Source organism: Aquarana catesbeiana, linkage group LG06 (genome assembly GCF_042186555.1).
Source record: "Aquarana catesbeiana isolate 2022-GZ linkage group LG06, ASM4218655v1, whole genome shotgun sequence".
Classification (NCBI taxonomy): Eukaryota; Metazoa; Chordata; class Amphibia; order Anura; family Ranidae; genus Aquarana; species Aquarana catesbeiana.
Window position 1 is genome coordinate 45,384,226 of NC_133329.1, and position 22,306 is coordinate 45,406,531.

General features: G+C 43.3%; 1 protein-coding gene across 1 annotated transcript in view; it reads left to right on the forward strand.

The window, feature by feature from the left end:
* Positions 1 to 22,306, forward strand: part of LOC141147953 (uncharacterized) — a 483,492-nt gene that overhangs the window by 370,816 nt on the left and 90,370 nt on the right. Inside the window, exons 17-19 of the mRNA XM_073635113.1 lie at positions 3,718 to 3,782; positions 8,603 to 8,661; positions 18,569 to 18,795. Of these exons, the coding sequence (XP_073491214.1) occupies positions 3,718 to 3,782; positions 8,603 to 8,661; positions 18,569 to 18,795 (351 nt within the window). The remainder of the gene's footprint in view (positions 1 to 3,717; positions 3,783 to 8,602; positions 8,662 to 18,568; positions 18,796 to 22,306) is intronic.

Here is a 22,306-nt window from a genome sequence, read left to right on the forward strand (position 1 = left end):
AGTCACGATAAAAAACGCTGATCGCCGCTATTACTAATGAAAAAAAATGAATAATAAAAATGCCATAAATCTATCCTCTATTTTGTAGACGCTATAACTTTTGCGCAAACCAATCAATATACGCTTATTGCGATTTTTTTTTTACCAAAAATATGTAGAATACATATTGGCCTAAACGGAGGATAAAATGTGTTTTTTTTATATTTTTGTGGGGATATTTATTATAGCAAAAAGTAAAAAATATTGCTTTTTTTTCAAAATTGTCGCTCTTTTTTTGTTTCTAACGCAAAAAATAAAAACCGCAGAGGTGATCAAATACCACCAAAAGAAAGCTCTATTTGTGGGGGGAAAAAAAAGGACGTTTTCTTTGGGTGCAACGTCGCGCGACCATGCAGTTGTCAGTTAAAGCCATGCAGCGCCGTATCGCAAAAAATGCTCTGGTCAGGAAGGGGGTAAATCCTTCCGGGACTGAAGTGGTTAAGGTGAGAGTTCTGGTAGCATAATGGAGTGTTTTCACAAGGTGGTGAAAACACTGTTTGGTCTTTCTGCACTAAAACAGCACTTTAATGAATGAATACCATTTCCGATGTACTGATGTCAGAGGAATGAACTACTTCATATTGTATAAGATATAAACTTCGACTCACGTTTGTGAATGGACCTCACTTATTATTCAATGTTTATATATAGAGTTGCACAATATTTCGGTTATCACAATATTTATCATATCACCTGTGATGTATCCCTATGTTGTTAGGGATTATCCTAACATTTCTGCTTGACAACAGTGTCCGTAAGTGCTGTATTTCTCCTATCCTTATTTCATTTTGGCCAATGAAGCTAAACCTGGTCCCTGAACTACTACTATGGAACTAGTATGTGGCACATGAGTAAGGTAATGGATTGCTGCCATCAGTGCCTAATCACACAGGTGTTTTGCTTTGTGGCAAAGTGCCTACTGGAAAAAAAATGCTATCTATTCTGGTTTGTGGGGTGGTGATTTACCTCTCTGTGCTGTTTTGTGTCCACATCAATTCTACAGGAAGTAGCACAGATCCTGATTTCCTGACTGGCATGAGGGCCGACCCTGACCGAATGAATGATATAACATGAATGTACAGTTTGTGAATATAAGTATTACGGATACAATAATTCCCCAGTCATCCAGGACAGAGAACTTATATAATGTCTTTCCAAAATATACAATAATGCTAAACGTCATTTAACATGGAGTGAGCCCCATCTTCTTTAAAAGGTACAGCAACATAGTCCAGACTCACCCAAGGTAGCTGAAGACCTCAAGTGTGTCTCAACCCAGAATACTATTTTCTGTACAAATTAATGTGTCCGCTCTCAGTCCTGTATAAACTGTATGATGATTAGCTACATAGAGTATACAGCGCTGTGTTCTGGCAGTGGTGAGGGGAATTCCCATCTGTTGCTGTAAGAAAATTTAGTTGAATAATAGAATAAAAAACAAAGGAAAGAAGAAAGAAGAAAGAAGAAAGAAGAAAGAAGAAAGAAGAAAGAAGAAAGAAGAAAGAAGAAAGAAGAAAGTCCACCCACCATATACAGGGACCTTGGGTCATCGACTCACCATTATTTATCTGGTGCTGTCGTCGTAACTAAAACGTCCAATAATCCAGAGACTAAGGGAGGCATCGAAAAAAAAGTAGTTACAGAAATAAGGACCAAGCAGAAAAACCAAAGCACAATTAATTTAACACAAAAATATCAAATAGCTCTATTTATACCACAATGTACAAAATTTTAAAGAAATGACAATGTCATTTAAAAACATTCAGTGCAGACGACACAATGCATACGAACTAACATCCCCATAGTATAAAAATAAACTCCAAAGGGAATAACTCTGATGTTCTAAAACTGTAGTAATATCGCCCAACGATTCCCATTCAGTGGCAGCTGCCACATACAGTATATGATTCCAGGCTAGCCTTACAAACAGGAATTATTGTCACAGGAATCTGCAGGAAATACTACACCTGTACAGCAGTGACCCAGGGAACTAAAAATACCAGTTGGTCAAAGTAAGCTCCAAAATGTCCAGACATGAGTCCTTAATGATCATCTAATTGGGATAGTAGCATTGCCAATTCTAAGTCCATGCAAGGCTATACTACCCTGTTTCCCCGAAAATCAGACCTAGCGTGATTGTCGGTGATGGCTGCAATATAAGCCCTACCCCCCAAATAAGCCCTACCCTGTTTCCCCGAAAATAAGCCCTACCCTGAAAATAAGACCTACAAGGACTTTAACTAGGGTTATTTGGGGGGTAGGGCTTATATTGCAGCCATCACCGACAATCACGCTAGGTCTTATTTTCGGGGAAACAGGGTAGAAGGAGAGCACTTATTCAGTAGAAAACTGCAAATGTACTGTAAATGACCCACACAGGCTCACAGCTCCCGAATACACATATAGGCATTGCAGGCTAGGGCGAGAATGGGAAATAGTGGCAGTCGGTACATAGGGACAGAGCCAAGTGCAGAGTTCACATAAGCAGTTAGAAAGGAAGTAGTATAGGCAGCGAAGTTTAGCAGGTAGACATTCTGAATATATAGCTGGGCATCATCGCCGTCATTCTTTGTAAATCAGCCAGTTCACCACTATATACAGGGCTGGCCATACATTGGTTCACTTAGAAATTTCATGTGGATACCTCACCACCCCTTGGTCAGTGTCCCTCCATGGGCATGGCCAGTAAACTCCCAGATCATATGCATCAGCAAGTTTCACTGCATCCTCTATTGGGGTGCGCTGGCATCCCAACTAGGCTGCCCTGCCCTGACTGATCAGAGATAATGTTGCAGTCTGTGACATTAGGACGTGATGACGTCACACTGTCTACACGTTTCACCCACCAATCACTGCAGGCTTCCTCAGGAGCCTGCAAAGCAATGCACCCGCGAACAAGCAGGCACAGTCCAGCACACCAGAAACATACACAAATAGGTGCACAAAAATAAGGTGAAAATGTCCAAGAACAATTTTAATAGTTCACAATTTGAGCATAAAAAACAGGCAACATGGTTTAGTGGCAGCAAAACTCACCCTTCAACAGATTTACAAAAAAGATCTTGCATCCATACATGCATACATACACATAACAAATAATAAATAGTATAATATAAAAAGCATCTTATTTCTGAATAAACCATAAAAGCATAAATAAATTGACAAAATTAAAACTGGATAAAATATCTTGAACATAGGCCATAGGTCTACTTCGATTTAGACACAGTCATTAGCAAAACTTTATTTATATTCTGGTTTTACACACAGGCATGCTTAAATTCTACACCAGTATAAAAGTTTGAATTGAATTGGGAAGCTTGGCAGAGTCTAAACACACAAAGGTGGCTGAGGACACCCAAAACTCTCAGACAGACAACAACAGAGTCGGGAATTATGGCAGGGAGATCTCAATGTTAGGTTACCCAAAACATAAAAAGCCAGGGGCTGACTCCTATCACCAGCCACTGCCTATTACTTAAAACCTGTAATATTTTGCTCTACACCTGGCTCCTAAACCCTCAAATGATATTCAGAGGGATTCATGGTCCCCATACCAAACTCATAACCTTTAAGCCAGGAGAGTACTGTTGGTCACTTTTTTAATTTCTAGAAAACAGAGGTTAAAACTATTTAAAAACTAACTTGGATAGTGAATACATTTCATAATCTTTTTTCCAGAAGCTGAACAGACAACAGCACAGGTTTCAAAACTGTGTCAATTGGAGTGCAGACTGTGTGGAAAGGTATGAGAAACAATCTTCTGTTTTCCATGTTACTTAAGCTGGCCATACACTGGCTGAATGAAAAACAAATAAAAAAAACGTGTGTGTATATATATATATATATATATATATATATATATATATATATATATATATATATATATATATATATATATATATATATATATATATATATATATACATACATATACACACACACACATACACATATACAAATATAACGGACACATTGCTCTGTAGTGCACCCCCTAAAGAGCGTCTGGTGAATTTAGTTTTATTTCCCTCTTATGCCCCGTACACACGGTCGGACATTGATCGGACATTCCAACAACAAAATCCTAGGATTTTTTCCGACGGATGTTGGCTCAAACTTGTCTTGCATACACACGGTCACACAAAGTGGTCGGAAAATCCTTTCATCTCTATTTATTCTGAGCATGCGTGGCACTTTGTGCGTCGGATTTGTGTACACACGATCGGAATTTCCGACAACGGATTTTGTTGTTGGAAAATTTTATAGCAAGCTCTCAAACTTTGTGTGTCAGAAAATCCGATGGAAAATGTGTGATGGAGCCTACACACGGTCGGAATTTCCGACAACAAGGTCCTATCACACATTTTCCGTTGGAAAATCCGACCGTGTGTACAGGGCATTAGAGTGCACACTCTTCTGCTGGCTCCAAAGAATTGTCTTTTTTTTTCATTTGTTGGGAACGATCTTTGATAGGGGTAGGGAGCATGGGATACTGCAAAAACTGAGCAACTTGAGGACTCTGGCTGCACTGCACAAAACTGAATGTCCTACAGGATCTCTATGCTCATGGTGACCGGTACTCCTTCCAGAGTTAAAAGCTATACACAGTCACTATTCTTCAGCACTGGGGTCATCTACACACATCAACAGGATCATCGATTGCCTCCTGCCGATATCCACCAGGCTCTTCCTAGTGAGATGTAGACTCACTCCACCATAGGACAGCTGTGCTCTTTCCCAGCAACTTCCTCCTGGCTCTCTCCAGTGAGCTCCCCAGACTTGATCCCCAGATGTGGATTTGAAAATAGCCCCCCCCCCCCCAGCTAGGCCTAGCTGGGACCTCAATGTCTTTCTCAAGACTTCCTCTAGGCTCCTGCACCAGGTAGAGCCCCCTGACAGGGGTCTCCTCCTGTAGGGCTGTACCCAGGAACACTGCAAGCTGCTGCCCAAACCTCAGACTATATATGGGCTCTCCAGCTACCTACTGGGCACACCTTCCCAGAGATTGGCTAAAGTTGCATAGATATTGAGGCTGCATGCCCTGTCCTTCATCTCACTATAATTCTAGAATCCTCTAGAAAATGGGGGTGAGTAAAAGAGCAGCAGCCTGTGAAACACTGAGCAACCCTAAATAATCAATCTCTGCTCCACTGATTACAAGAGAGCCAAGCTAAATTTACCCAGCTGCCTGCTCTACACTAGTAGGGTGCTGCACCTCTATCCACACAAATGAGGTGGATGGAGGAATCCCCCCCCGGTGGGACATTGTATTCTGATACCTGCCACAGTCAGAATACACTAATCAGCAGCTTTAGCTGCTGATCAATGGAAATGTTTCCAACATGTGCCTTGCCTTTGACAAAGGTTGATTAAACAATTGACTTCTGTTGAGCAGGGAAGCCCACACAGAGATCAAAATTTGTCCGGTTAGTGCTGAACTGACTGAATTTTGATCAGTATACGGCTAGCGTTAAAGTAAAACATGTTTTGCTGAGTAAAAAAAGGACTGTAGCAAGAGAACATAGGGACTATCAGGCTAGGGTTGGGACACCAAGCTCTTCTGCAGTAGGTCGTTCCCTGTTGGGATGGCAGGATTGATCATATCCAGCAGCCAGGGACTGTCAGAAGCAATGAGTGCTCCATGTGTGTTGGGAGTTGTTGACCTAACTAGAAAGGGAGCTTGAGTGAGCAGGAAACCAGTAGGGTGCAGGAGACTGTGCCGACGGGTTATTGAGGTGGTGGGCATTGGCGCTGGAGAGAAGAAGTATATATTTGCCGGAGAGAAGCTGCAGGAAGTGGGGGTATGATGAGCTATCATGGATTACCAAAGTAAGCTGCCCAGGGTTGTTAGGTTGTCTGGAAGGATGTGTGTGATGGAGGTGGCAGGGAAAACAGAATGAAATGGAAAATCATGGGATCTGGCTGGAAGGGTTGCAGAGCTGGGAGAAGAGATGAAATCCTATGAGGATAGGATTTGGCTCATGGGGCTAGAATAGTTTCTCGATGTGCGCCCTCTCTAGGCAACTCCTTATCCCCCAGCTATTTTACATCTAGTAAAATGTACCGCTTGGCTTGATTTTAAGGGGAACCACAAGTGTGGCACAAAAGATTGCCCTTGTTGTCCACGTTTGATTAAGGGAGAAGGATTTAAGTCTACAGTTAGAGGCAGAAATTACAGTGTCGAGGATTTTATAAACTTTAACACTAGATATTTGATATACTTGATTACATGTAAAATCTGCCACATACAATATGTGGGCAGAACAACAAGGAGATTGCGGGATCGCCTCCATGATCATGTGTATGATATACAGAAGAACCACTTTACAAATTTTGCTAATCATTTTAATAGATCAAGGTAGTTGCCACCGCTCCAGGTAACCGGGTTCAAATCTCCCGTCCTCCGCTGGGTGAATGATTGTGAGAGCTCCAGGTGCCGGCAATTGCTATTCCAATGATGTATGTGCAATGAAAAAATCTGGAAAGCCGCACTCCGGATTGGAAAAGTAAAATTAAAATCTTCTTTATTGAAAAAATAACATGATTTAAAATCCGTACATGGCTCTGTTGGAATAATGCAGCATAACCGCTAACGCGTTTCACGCTCCCATAGAGCGCTTACTCATAGCATGCGGCTGTCCAGATATTTTCATTGCACATACATCATTTTAATAGATCACATGGTGGCGATCTTGCAGCTCTACAAATACAGGGATTGAAAGAGTTAAAAGACCACCTAGGGGAGAGGATGTCTTTAGGTTGCTGTGCAAGCGGGAGGTCTTTTGGATATTCCATTTGAGAACACAGATACCTAATGGGTTAAATTTTGAGTGGGATCTTACCAGTTGTAATTTAGTTGACTAAAACGACGAAAACATTTTAGTCGACTAAATGAATATTATTTTAGTCAACTAAAATACGACTAAAACAACTGAGATGACTAAAATACGACTAAAACTAAAATGGCATTTTAGTCAAAAGACTAAAATGGGACTAAAACTAAAATGCCATTTTAGTCAAAAGACTAAAACTAAATTGAAATTGGACTTCAAAATTAACACATAGGTCTGTAGTGCATGTTCATACCTCAATGCCATAATAAATAACATATTAGATTTTTCACTCCAGCAATATATAATGAGTTTGAAATTGTAGAGAAATGTTAACTAATGCATTGCAATTTAATTACACCCATTAGATTTTAGACAACTAAAATGTACTGGAGATTTATTCGATTAAATATGACTAAAACAATTGCAGAAGACTAAAATGGGACTAAAACTAAAATGCCATTTTAGTCCTAAGACTAAAACTAAATCAAAATTTGCTGCCAAAATTAACACTGGATCTTACCCATTTTTATGACTGACCTCACCTTGCTTAAGAGAATCTTCTTCTCTCCCTCTTTTTTTTTATAGCTAGTTTCCTGCAGTCTATTAGCACCTATTTCTCTCCTACATATTTTTTTTTTGCCCATTGACGTTCATTCGCGATTATGCACATACTGTATAAATACATATTTTGGGAATAAGCCAATATTGGTTCTCATGATATTCTAACACTTTCCTTTGTTCTTAACATCAACTTCATTGTGTGCAGGGGCGGACTGACAACTCATGGGGCCCCCGGGAAATAGGAGATTATTATAATACAGTATACACACACACAATATACACACACAGAATACACACACAGAATACACACACAGAATACACACACAGAATACACACACAGAATACACACACAGAATACACACACAGAATACACACACACACTGAAAAGGTACTGGAGAGGCGGGGCAGCTATAATCTTGGGATTTTAAAAAAAAAAACAAAAAAAACAGATTTTTACATACTGTCCCTGGTTTTATTGAGGCTGGCAACCCTGATGGGGCCCCTTAGTGGCATGAGGCTCTCGGCAGTGCCCGAGTGCCCATATGGTCAGTCTGCCCCTGATTGTGTGTATGCATATATACATGTTTTCTAGTATTTTGTGCCTGTTGTTGTAACTATAAAATGATTTTGACTGATGACTGTCGAGTTTGCTCCGAGTTTAATTGGTGCATCAGATTTTCTCTGGCAGTGGATTTAGACTGAACTCTTTACATCAGATTTGAGTGTAAGTACAGTGTATTCTAGCCAGGTTTTCATTGTAACACCAGCTGAGTACTATTTTTAAATGTTTAGTTCACCTGTAACCTAATGATGACATATTAAAACTGTATATAGGTGATTGTGATGACTAGTTCCAATAGGTAATGACTAAACGCTAACATTTGCACAAAATGCATCTACCTTTTTGTTCCCTGCTCCATCTGTCAACCACTTGTCATATGAAGCTTCAATAAAAGGATTTTTGGAAGCATGTCCTTATGTTACACAAGTATTAGGGAGGAGCTGCTGCACACAGAAGGTTTTTCTACCTTCATGCATAGAATGCATGAAGGTAAAAAACCTTGAGCCTTTAGAACCACTTTAATCCACCCTTAAGACTCTGTATGCCTTTTCAATTAAATTTGCACTTGTACTGATTAAAAAAAATATATATTTTTCACATTTGTTTCTAGGCCCAATATGATGCTACTGTAGTCATTCCAGAAATAATTAAATTTGGGCGTTCATACAGGTAAGCCGGGAAAATTGCACACAAACATCTAAGACTGTGGCTTTCTTGCTTTGTTGTTTTGCAGCTCACAAGTAGTATTAAAGGTTACAACTAAAGGCTCTGCTTGTCTATACTAGAGTGACCAGACATCCCCAGATTCTTTGGAGCATCCTTTAGATTTCTAGCTGATGATCATAGGAGATGACCAAGATACAAACAATTTGGCAAACATTGGTGGTTCCTGTACGAATGCTTAAGACATCCACACACCAAACATTTTATACAAAGACTCCTTTGAGTAACTGAACAAGGTCTCTAGAGTAGTCAGTTACTTGCAGTTCCTCATACAACGTAACCAAACATTTCTCTCTTTTATTAGAGGATTGGCTGCATAGGTTGACCAGGTAGCTGAGGACAGGAACCCTACAAACAGGCGGCACAAAAGTATGGCTAATGAAATCTAAATAAAAGACCATGCAGCTGAGAGCAACTCAACCACACTTCAATGACGAGACTGGGGAGTCTACTGGACAATGCCCACCAGTATGACTGGGGCTTAGGCTTATACTGCATGCCCTATTGCCCTTGGGTGGCTTGCACACTGTCTTTGGTTTAGCGGGGCACTGTCTCGGCCTGCCCAGCCTTACCCTAAGGTGCTGTTCACACTTACCCTCCTTGTAACCCTTACACTAACTCCCCACAATAATTCTATACATAAACTTAACCACTTCAATACAGGGCATTTTCACCCTCTTCCTTCCCAGACCAATTTTTAGTTTTCAGCGCTGTCGCACTTTAAACGACAATTGCGCGGTCGTGCAACGTTGTACCCAAACAAAATTGACGTCATTTTTTTCCCCACAAATAGAGCTTTCTTTTGGTGGTATTTGATCGCCTCTGCGGTTTTTATTTTTTGTGCTATAAAAAAAAGAAGAGCAACAATTTTGAAAAAAAAACACAATATTTTTTACTTTTTGCTATAATAAATATACCAATTTAAAAAAAAAAACAAAAAAAAACACATTTTTTCCTCGGTTTAGGCCGATATGTATTCTTCTACATATTTATGGTAAAAAAAAAAATCGTAATAAGCGTATATTGATTGGTTTGCGCAAAAGTTATAGCGTCTACAAAATATGGGATAGATTTATGGCATTTTAAAAAAAAATTTATTTATTTTTTTTTACTAGTAATGGCGGCGATCTGCGATTTTTTTTTTATCGGGACTGTGACATTATGGTGGACACATCGGACACTATTGACACATTTTTGGGACCACATTTATACAGCGATCCGTGCTATAAAATTGCACTGATTACTGTGTAAATGTGACAGGCAGGGAAGGGGTTAACCACTAGGGGAGATGAGGGGTTAAATGTGTTTCCTAGGGGAGTGATTCTAACTGTAGGGGGAGGAGACTCACAAGGGGAGGGGACCGATTGGTGTTCCTCTGTACTGGGAACACAGATCGGTCTCCTCTCACCTGACAGGACGCGGATCTGTGTGTTTACACACACATATCCACGGTCCTGCTTGGTTAATGGGCAATCGCGGGTGCCTGGCGGACAGTTCTACCTAATTTTTCCCGTCGCTATTGCAGACAGTAAGACCTTTGTGAATGCCCTGGGGGAGATGTACAGACCGAAGGGGAGGGACTCAAACTGGTAGAGGAATTGAGGATGAATTGGGACAAGTAGGTGTCTGATAAACCTACAGGAGAATCCAGTCTCCCAGATTAATGAATATTATAATTGATTGGAGGTTTTCCATCTTACACGACTCTAACTTCCTGTGCTACTTGTCAATTTTTTTTTTTAAACTTTAGCACTGGGCACAGATTACCTGGTTTTAATTTCTTATTTTTTGCTAGGAACAGAGGTGAACTGAATCCTCATCTCCTCTGGGTAACTACAACCTTCACAATTGCTGTTTTTTGTTTTTTTTTTTCTTTTAATTCAGCTACAAACTGGACCAGAATTTTTTACTTTTCCATCAACTATGGTAGCCTCGCTTCCTGGAAGAGATTGAAAGGTGGACTTCCCACCTGTCAATGTTATATGATCGTTATGCTCATTAAATTATGCCCCTGCATGGGTGAGTTTGTCATGTCATACTTTTTCAATAAAAATTATTGTACCAGAAAGGCGGGCCTCCCTTAAAATTCCAGCAATGTCACGCCAATATAGCTGATATGGCCCACTGATCCTGAAGGTTTTCTCTCCAGGTGTGTGCGTAAAGCTTCACACAGGCACCCCCTTGATTAGTGTACCCTTAAAAAGGACTTCCACTGTTCTCCTAAGACTGTTCTCCTTACATTGCGTCCTTAGCTGCCCTTGCAAAAAAGTCTCTATTGGGCAATCTTCAAAGCTTGTGGCCCTTTTAACGCTTTCTTCTCATGTCAAGCTTTCCTATTTGGACACCACCTACTGGCTCTGGTTGGAAGTGCTTGGCAATTCATGCACTCTAGCATGTCAAGCAATGACTTTCCACCACGAATGCAGCAACCATTAGGGCTGGTAATCTGTGGTGTTTGTAAAAGGGGAGCAAACAAAATGAGAGGTGAGATGATGACATTGATCAATGTTGCCTGTATGTCTGTTCTTGAATGGTGACTGTTCTGGCTTTTAGCACACTCTCTCTTTATCTTGAGGTCCTTTCAGGGCTGTATAGTGCTTGTTCCAGGCAGATTTGACATACTAGCTTGGCAGGCAATGACTTTCTACAACAAATGCAGCGACTATTAAGGCTGGTAATTTGTGATGTTTGTACACGGGAGTAATGATAATGAGGGGTGAAATGATGAACTTAATCAACATTGCCTGGATGTCTGTTCTTAGATGGTGACTTTTCTTGACCGTCAGAAGGCTCCCTCTATCTTGTAGTCCTTACAGGACTATAGATATTGGCTCTCTTTTTCTCAATCTTCACTACTTGCCTAATCCCTATACCTTAAAAGCAATGGGTGGTCTGACTGGACAGTGTTTCCCATAGAAACAGAGCAAAGCAGCAGACTGAAATGAAAAACAGCATAATGCTAAGTCTCCACTATAGCGACCTGAAAGTCGCATGATTTTGCCGCAAATTTGATGCGACTTGTAGCAATGCCTGTGTATTCCTAAGGTCTATGAACACAGATATGAACGGTACTCATTGGAAATCATGAGGTACGGCTTGTCATGCGACTTTGCAGTGACAAGTCGCACTAGTGGAAACTGAGCCCAACATAGTGATCCCAGAGAAAGCATAGAAAAGGGGATAGGAAGAGCCCAGGTGAAGACCATAAAGAGCACAATGATCCTAGAGCAACACTGAGAAGGAGAAAGGAAAAGCTCAGGTGAATGCCATAGAAAGGGAAAACATACCTGCAAACAATGACCACATAAGCATCCAGCATGCATGAGTAGAGAGCTCCACCATTTGTTGCCCAAAAATGCCATAAAACCATGTAGGAAAGGCTCTAGCCAGGAAACACAGAGGCTGCATGACTTCCTGCCTCTCATGCTCAGAGTGTACTTGCACTGCTGCAGCCATCTTGGGAATGGCAAACGCCCATAACACAGAGAAAAGAAGTAAAAAGCATATGGAATGCAAAAGGAAATGCTGTCACTTATGTCAAAGCTTGTTTAAAGCTTTCTTTGAGAAGCCTGCACCACCTATAGCTTATTTAGAGACTGTAGAGGAAAGACTTCCACCCAGGAGAGGCTGAAATATGCCCCCCAGACCACCAGAATAGGGCTCCAACCATATAGCTCATTTAGAGACTGTACAGGAAGGACTTCCACCCAGGAGAGGTCGAACCTGGCTGGGGCGACAAACAGTAAGGGATACCTTGTGATTTCAGTCCTGATCAGGTGAGGAGCAAAAAGGAGAATGCTGTGAGCCGGGTCAGTCTTTGATTTATAGTTAACCAGTCCTATCAGGTTGTGGGGGCGGAGTCACAACCCATATGTATGCTGCCATGAAGATGCGCCATGAAAAAACTAAGGAAGAAATGAGGCTTTAATTTCATTTTCTACATTTGGAGGAACGTACCCTATTTACCATTGCATCGGCAGGTGGTGGAGGCAAGCCAGGAGTCTGCCTGGAGAAGTGTTATTTCTATTTTTGTTCTGATTTTTCCAAAGTATCCCTGATCTGCCCAAAAAACATGGTACAAGAACTAACCAACTTTTTGGTTGTTTTATTGGCCCATCAGCTCTACCAGGGCCGGATTAACATAGGGGCTATTGGAGCTCCAGGCTGCTTACCTTAAGATAGGCCCATTTACCAAAAAAAAAAAAAATATTTCACAAAAAAACACAAAGAATGACTTTGAGGGTCATGGCTCGGCGACCAGGGGTTACAGGGACCCCAAAGTATCTCAAGACCTACCCCACCACTGGTCAAAATTTGGGGCTCCTACGACCTATGGTTCCAGAGATATGGGGCTCCTTGCACAGCCTTTCAGAAGCTACATACAGAGCGGCCAGTTTAAATACAAGCTGGCACACTCTGTTTGCAGCAGACTGAGAGGATGAGCTCACAGTGAATCTCCTCACTTCTTGTCAGAGGCACTGAGCTCAATGGACAGCTTGGATCCTGCAGAGTTCGACAGACAGCACTGCTTGTCAAACTCGCCTATTGATTTCAAAAGGGCCACTCTGCAACTGCAAGCCAAACTCGCTCACAGTAGCAGCATAGTCCAACAATGTAAAACTACCATTCAGCAATGTAAAAAATAAACAAGGAGGTGGCAGTAGCACCTCATGAATGGCTGTCAGCTGCTGCTATACCACTCTTTGAAAAGCAATCCACCACAGATCACTTTTCAGAGGGCAGTAAGCATTACTGCAAATGTGAAAGAAACTTGAAACACATCATCCATTTCACACTCCCCATCAACCAGGTCACTCCCCAGCCACTTCCCATGTTAGCCACCTCCCTTCAACTTATATCACAGGTGACCATTTCCCAACCTGCAGATGACAAACCCTACTCCAAAAGATATCACTCCCACCTGCTGATTGATATCCCTCCATGACCACCTCACACCCCCCTGCTGACAGACCTCTCTCCCCAGCCTGTCCCCACATACCCTCTCACCTGCTGACCTGTGGATGGGGGAATCACTTCCGCAGTATTATTGTGTTCTGCCAGTGGGGAGCCTTCCCTAAGCACACAATACAATAATCAGTGTTGCTAACTATAGCTGGCAGCTCTGATTGTTTTGGGAAAAACCTGACAAGCTGGTTGTACTCAAGTCGATTAATACATTTGACTTGTGTACAGCCTGCTAGCCCATACATAGATCAACTATGGCTGGTCTCTGCCTAATTGGCTTAATTTAAATCCATGTATGGCCCACTTAACCACTACGCAGTCCCTAAACATCCTTCCACAAACCTTTACATTTTTCCTTCCCAGATTCCTTCATCCTCCTCACCTGTACATAGTGCCGTCTGTCATACCCGCCACACTCCCCTCCTGTACATACTGCTCACTGTCATACCCTCCACACTCCTCTCCTGTATATACTGCTCACTGTCATACCCTCCACACTCCTCTCCTGTACATACTGCTCACTGTCATACCCTCCACACTCCTCTCCTGTATATACTGCTCACTGTCATACCCTCCACACTCCTCTCCTGTACATACTGCTCACTGTCATACCCTCCACATTCCTCTCCTGTACATACTTCTCACTGTCATACCCTCCACACTCCTCTCCTGTATATACTGCTCACTGTCATACCCTCCACACTCCTCTCCTGTACATACTGCTCACTGTCATACCCTCCACATTCCTCTCCTGTACATACTTCTCACTGTCATACCCTCCACATTCCTCTCCTGTACATACTGCCCACTGTCATACCCTCCACACTCGTCTCCTGTACATACTGCTCAGTATCATACCATCCACACTCGTCTCCTGTACATACTGCCCACTGTCATACCCTCCACACTCTTTTCCTGTACATACTGCCCACTTTCATAAACTCCTCTACTGTACATAGTGTCGGCTGTCACACCCTCCACACTCCTCTCCTGTGCTACTGCCCACTATCATACCATCCACACTCCTCTCCTGTACATACCACCCACTGTGATACCCTCAAACTCCTCTCCTGTACATACTGCCCCATCATACTCTCCACACTCCTCTCCTGTACATACTGCCAACTGTCATACCCTCCACACTCCTCTCCTGCGCATACTGCCAACTGTCTTTCTCTCCACACTCCTCTCCTGTACATAATGCCCTCATCATACCCCCCCCACACACACACTCCTCTCCTGTACATAGTGCACAATGTAAACCCTCCACACTCCTCTGCTGTGCATACTGCCCACTGTCATACCCCACACACTTCTCTCCTGTAGATACTGCCCACTGCCATACCCTCCACACTCCTCTCCTGTACATAGTGTCTACTGTTATACCCTCCACATTCCTCTTCGTCACCTGCACATACTTCCCACTTTTATACCATCCATACTCCTCCCCTATGCCTCTTACCCACAAGAACAGTTCTTTCAAATTATATTGAATATCCTCAATGTTACCAGCTCTATAATGCCCACACTTTTGTTAGTTTAACTAAAGGAAATCTTCTCAGTCCTCATATTTGTTCTGCCTATTATTTTCTTAATCAGGCCCTGAGCTCTACTATTGGTTAGTGGGGCCAGCCATCACTTGGGCCTACAGTAATGCACATGGGGTTGAATAACCCTCTCAATAGTTATCTATGAGGTTTCTCATTGAACTAGGTCATTGTAGGAACATATCCAAACATGTACAGTATAGGTGTTCAGTCACCTTAATCCAACCACCATAAAATAAATCAAGGCAAGATGTTGATTGTGTATGTACATGATCAGAGGTGTGAAAGTTAGTGGAAATGCTCAGTGCTAATAACATAATCCTATACTATGGTGCCATGATGTCTCTGACATGTGCTAATTGTTTGAGTCACATGGCTGAAACTATGAATTGTTGTCAAGTCTACAAATAAAGGCTGTGTGAAATAGTTTGAAATTTCCTGACAATTAGGGTTCATGCACACTGCATCTCAAAGAGCTCTCGTTTTTTCTGCCTGGAAACTCCCCTCCATGCTGCCCTCCATGCTCCCCTCCATGCTCCCCTCCATGCTAGCCAATGTGTTCATGCACACTATGGCTTTTTCAGGAGTTTACAGTCATATGCTCTTACAGGCAGAAAATCCCCCACAAAATTCACGTTTGAGAGGAGCTTTCGAGGAGAAAAGACGCCTAAATGCCCAAAAACTCACGAAAAAGTGCAAAGAAGTGTGAAAGCACAAAAAAGCTCAAAGAAGCTTGAAAATGCACAAAAAAAGATAAAATGAGCTGAGGGGAGGGTTTGTGAAAATAAACACTTATGCCGCGTACACACGGTCGGACTTTCTATCCTACTTGGTCCGGCACACTTTCCGACGGACATTGTCCGCCAGGTGCGCCGGACTTTAAAACGGACGGACTTGCCCACACACGACCGGACTTTCCGGCAGGCTAAGTCCGCCCGTCTTTCCGACGGACTTTCGCCGGAGTTCCGGCGGACTTTCAGAATGAACGGACTTGCCCACATACGGACAAGTCCGTTCATTTTGAACGTGACTCAGGTGCGACGGGACTAGAAAAGGATGTCAATCTTGCCGCTTTTATCGGCGAGATTGACACCTTACGAGCCCCGTCGCGGGGCATACCAGGCCCTTAGGTCTGGTATGGATTATAAAGGGAACCCCCTACGCCGAAAAAACGACGTGGGGTCCCCCCTAAAATCCATACCAGACCCCGATCCGAGCACGCAGCCTGGCCGGTCAGGAAAGGGGGTGGGGACGAGCGAGCGCCCCCCCCTCCTGAACCGTACCAGGCCGCATGCCCTCAACATGGGGGGTGGGTGCTTTGGGGGAGGGGGGCGCCCTGCGGGGCCCCCCACCCCAAAGCACCTTGTCCCCATGTTGATGAGGACAAGGGTCTCTTCCCAACAACCCTGGCCGTTGGTTGTCGGGGTCTGCGGGCGGGGGCTTATCGGGATCTGGGAGCCCCTTTAATAAGGGGGCCCCCAGATCCCGGCCCCCCACCCTATGTGAATGAGTATGGGGTACATGGTACCCCTACCCATTCACCTAGGGAAAAAGTGTAAGTAATAAAACACACTACACAGGTTTTTAAAATAGTTTATTAAACAGCTCCGGGGGGGGAGATCTTCCTCCGGCTTCGGGGGTCCCTCCGCTTCTTCTTCTCCCGGCGTCCGGTTGGTTCTTCTCCCGGTGTTCCAGTTCTTCGGCCGGCTCCTCTGCTGTCTTCAGGTAGCTCTCTTGCCAGCAGAGGTCCGGACTTCTGGGCTTCTTCTCTTCTCTTCTCTTCTCTTCTCTTCTCTTCTCTTCTCTTCTCTTCTCTTCTCTTCTCTTCTCCAGATGTTGACACGACGCTCTCTCCGGCTGGACTGCTCTCCGAGGGCTGCGTTGTGACTTATATAGGCGGAGACCCCGCCCCCTTTTGATGTCACAGTCCCTGGGCATGCTGGGACTGTGACGTTTTAGGGGGCGTGGTCACTGGGTGATGTTGACCACGCCCCCTAAAACGTCACAGTCCCAGCATGCCCAGGGACTGTGACATCAAAAGGGGGCGGGGTCTCCGCCTATATAAGTCACAACGCAGCCCTCGGAGAGCAGTCCAGCCGGAGAGAGCGTCGTGTCAACATCTGGAGAAGAGAAGAGAAGAAGCCCAGAAGCCCAGAAGCCCAGAAGTCCGGACCTCTGCTGGCAAGAGAGCTACCTGAAGACAGCAGAGGAGCCGGCCGAAGAACTGGAACACCGGGAGAAGAACCAACCGGACGACGGGAGAAGAAGAAGCGGAGGGACCCCCGAAGCCGGAGGAAGATCTCCCCCCCCCGGAGCTGTTTAATAAACTATTTTAAAAACCTGTGTAGTGTGTTTTATTACTTACACTTTTTCCCTAGGTGAATGGGTAGGGGTACCATGTACCCCATACTCATTCACATAGGGTGGGGGGCCGGGATCTGGGGGCCCCCTTATTAAAGGGGCTCCCAGATTCCGATAAGCCCCCGCCCGCAGACCCCGACAACCAACGGCCAGGGTTGTCGGGAAGAGGCCCTTGTCCTCATCAACATGGGGACAAGGTGCTTTGGGGTGGGGGGCCCCGCAGGGCGCCCCCCTCCCCCAAAGCACCCACCCCCCATGTTGAGGGCATGCGGCCTGGTACGGTTCAGGAGGGGGGGGGGCGCTCGCTCGTCCCCACCCCCTTTCCTGACCGGCCAGGCTGCGTGCTCGGATCGGGGTCTGGTATGGATTTTAGGGGGGACCCCACGCCGTTTTTTCGGCGTAGGGGGTTCCCTTTATAATCCATACCAGACCTAAGGGCCTGGTATGCCCCGCGCTCGCCGCAATAGGAAAATGTGTTTTTCCTATTGCAGCGAGCGCGAGATGCAATACCCTGCCCTCGTGTCGTATCTGGTCCGTCGGACCAGCATACACACGAGCGGGCTTTCCGTCGGACCAGCACACACACGAGCGGACTTTCCGCCCGAAACTGAGTCCGGCGGAAAGATTTAGAACTTTCTTCAAATCTAGGTCCGGCGGGCTTTTGGGAAAAAGTCCGCCGGAAAAGTCCGCCGGCGCCTACACACGGGCGGATTGTCCGGCACACTCTGGTCCGCCGGACCAAGTATGCCGGAAAGTCCGACCGTGTGTACGCGGCATTATGCTCAAAGAAGCTCAAAGAAGCAAAAAAAAAAAGAAATAAAAAAAAGCACAAGCTTCTTCAAGCTTAGTCAAAGAAATACAAGCTCAAATGCCTAAAGCAGCTTTTTTTTGAGCTGCAGTGTGCATGAGCCCTTATTGTGTATTTATGTGTTTGCTGCATAGCTAATCTTCTAATGTACTGTATTACTGTTTTTTCACAGGCTACATATTGAATCTCCTGGACTTTTCCGCTGTCATTCCACTGGAATACAATTCCTTTTAAGTGCTGCAGTGATGATTGAATACACACTGGAGTCTTGGAGTAATTACTTCCCTGAAATCCAGAAGAATGGATATAAAATAGCCGGCCCTTTATTCAACATTAGGACCAATGGTGAATCTGAAAAAATACTGGAACTGTACTTACCACACCATCTGTGCTTAAATGGTAAGTTGACTGAATGAAAAAAATTATAGAAATCTATTATATTGTATAATTTATTTGTAAAGCTTATCATACATTTGGTAATTTTGTGACCATTTTGGAAACTTCTCACTAGCTTTAAACCACTGGTAGACATTTGCTACCTATATTTTCAATAACTGCTCTGTGTAACGAGTTATGGTGTAAACCAATCAAGACCACAGAAATGTCAGAAAGCTGGAAACAATTGGAATGATGGATGGTAAAATTGTTTTGACTGAAAGCTTAAGAAAAGCTCCAAAATTATGAAGTACTGTATCTGTCCATCACAACAGGGCCAAAATGGAGGACGAAGAAGATGATTCCAGTGAAGAGTCTGTTAATTTATTTTCACAAAGGTTATAAAATATTTCCTAGCTCTACAGATGAAATTACGATAACTTCCCTGGATCAAATACTGTGCCTTAAAAAAGTATTCATACCCCTTTTCCACATTTTGACATGTTACAATCAAAAACGTAAATATATTTTATTGGGATTTTATGTGATAGACCAACACAAAGTGGCACATAATTGTGAAGTTGAAGGAAAAATGATAAATGGTTTTCAAAATTTTTTACAAATAAATATGTGAAAAGTGTGGCGTGCATTTATATTCAGCCCCCTTTACTCTGATACACCTAACTAAAATCTAGTGGAACCAATTGCCTTCAGAAGTCACCTAATTAGTAAATAGAGTACACCTGTGTGTAATTTAATCTTAGTATAAATAAAGCTGTTCTGTGAAGCCCTCAGAGGTTTGTTAGAGAACCTTAGTGAACAAACAGCATTATGAAGGCCAAGGAACACACCAGACAGGTCAGTTGTGGAGAAATTTAAAACAGGGTTAAGTTATAAAAAAATATCCCAAGCTTTGAACATCTCACGGAGCACTGTTCAATCCATCATCCAAAAATGGAAAGAGTATGGCACAACTGCAAACCTACCAAGACTTAACTGACATGCTGGTCAAGGAGAGCATTTATCAGAGAAGCAGCCAAGAGGACCATGGTAAATCTGGAGGAACTGCAGAGATCCACAGTTCAGGTGGGAGAATCTGTCCACAGGACAACTATTAGTCGTGCACTCCACAAATCTGGTCTTTATGGAAGAGTGGCAACAAGAAAGCCATAAGAAGTCCCGTTTGCAGTTTGCAAGAAGCCATGTGGGGGACACAGCAATCATGTGGAAGAAGGTGCACTGGTTAGATAAACCAAAATTGAACATTTTGGCCTAAAAGAAAAACGCTACGTGTGGCAGAAAGCAAACACTGCACATCACCCTGAACACACCATCCCCACCGTGAAACATGGTGGTGGCAGCATCATGTTGTGGGGATGCTTTTCTTCAGCAGGGACAGGGAAGCTGCTCAGAGTTGATGGGAAGATGGATGTAGCCAAATACAGGACAATCTTAGAAATTATTTAAAGAAGAAAGCTGGGGAATTGGCGCTGCCCTAATCACAGTAAGTGTTAATTAAAAATCACCAAACCTTTTAGAAAATTGTGCATAAAACAAAAAATAAAAAATATATATATATAAAATTAATTTGTGTGACCCTTGGGTAAATTTACCCCTCTGTTTGTGCAAAAATAGATACAAATATATAAATAAAATTGTGTTCCTATAATGTGAACGTGCTAATCCTCTGTGTTACACATTATGTGGATTTTAATTTTGTCCCACCTCCATTCAGATTATATATCAGACTTTATAAGAAATTAATATTGAGTATCCTCCTATAGTAATAGTGGGGTTGTAACAAACCACATTAGTTGGGGGCTATCAATATGTAAGTGAGATCCCCTTGTATCCTAATTATAAATAGTGACAAAAAGTGCACTGTGCATAAAGTGAAACAAAAGTGCATTTAACCTTTAAAAATACTAAGTTGCATATAAAATAAATTCATATATAGAGATCCAGAAAATTATAAATATGATGTATAATATAAATCCAGACCATTAACACTCATGTAAAAGGATAACGAAAAAATACACATCTATGGGAAAAGTCTCTGTAATGAACCCCAGCAGGGTTAAAAAGTCTCAATTATTAAAGCCACAGGTAATCAAAAACGTCAGGATCAGTTGACATGCATATACAAATGCCCAGGGGGTGGTAATAAGTGACTTCCGTGCATGTAGAAGCTGGTGACTCCAAGTGCTCCCCCCCGTGCTCCCCCACTCACCAGATTCCGTCACCCCCTAGGGGGTATTTGGCAAAGGAGTGGGTGTCTCAGGATGGCTGCCTTTAGTGGATGTCCCTTTTACGCTTTACTCCTCCGTAGATTCCTCTTATATGCTGGTGGTAGGTATCCTCCTTAACACTGGTAATGAGGGACCCCTTCTGCTGGTCCGGGTCCAGGTGCCTCCACTACTTTCCACCTCCGTACTGCTAGGTCCTCCTCCCGCAAAGAAATAGACAGGGGGCTTGCATAGTGAAGTACGTCCAGTTTATTCAACAGTTTAAAAGTTTAAAAAACATAACACCCGCAGCTGGGCGCAAAGGATGGGATCAGGAAACAGATCCGAGCGTGCGTCCCACCTTGCGTTCCAGCCGCCTCTTCCGGGTATGACGTGTGAGCGGGCGCTCACACGTCATACCCGGAAGAGGCGGCTGGAACGCAAGGTGGGACGCACGCTCGGATCTGTTTCCTGATCCCATCCTTTGCGCCCAGCTGCGGGTGTTATGTTTTTTAAACTTTTAAACTGTTGAATAAACTGGACGTACTTCACTATGCAAGCCCCCTGTCTATTTCTTTGCGGGAGGAGGACCTAGCAGTACGGAGGTGGAAAGTAGTGGAGGCACCTGGACCCGGACCAGCAGAAGGGGTCCCTCATTACCAGTGTTAAGGAGGATACCTACCACCAGCATATAAGAGGAAATCTACGGAGGAGTAAAGCGTAAAAGGGACATCCACTAAAGGCAGCCATCCTGAGACACCCACTCCTTTGCCAAATACCCCCTAGGGGGTGACGGAATCTGGTGAGTGGGGGAGCACGGGGGGGAGCACTTGGAGTCACCAGCTTCTACATGCACGGAAGTCACTTATTACCACCCCCTGGGCATTTGTATATGCATGTCAACTGATCCTGACGTTTTTGATTACCTGTGGCTTTAATAATTGAGACTTTTTAACCCTGCTGGGGTTCATTACAGGGACTTTTCCCATAGATGTGTATTTTTTCGTTATCCTTTTACATGAGTGTTAATGGTCTGGATTTATATTATACATCATATTTATAATTTTCTGGATCTCTATATATGAATTTATTTTATATGCAACTTAGTATTTTGAAAGGTTAAATGCACTTTTGTTTCACTTTATGCACAGTGCACTTTTTGTCACTATTTATAATTAGGATACAAGGGGATCTCACTTACATATTGATAGCCCCCAACTAATGTGGTTTGTTACAACCCCACTATTACTATAGGAGGATACTCAATATTAATTTCTTATAAAGTCTGATATATAATCTGAATGGAAGTG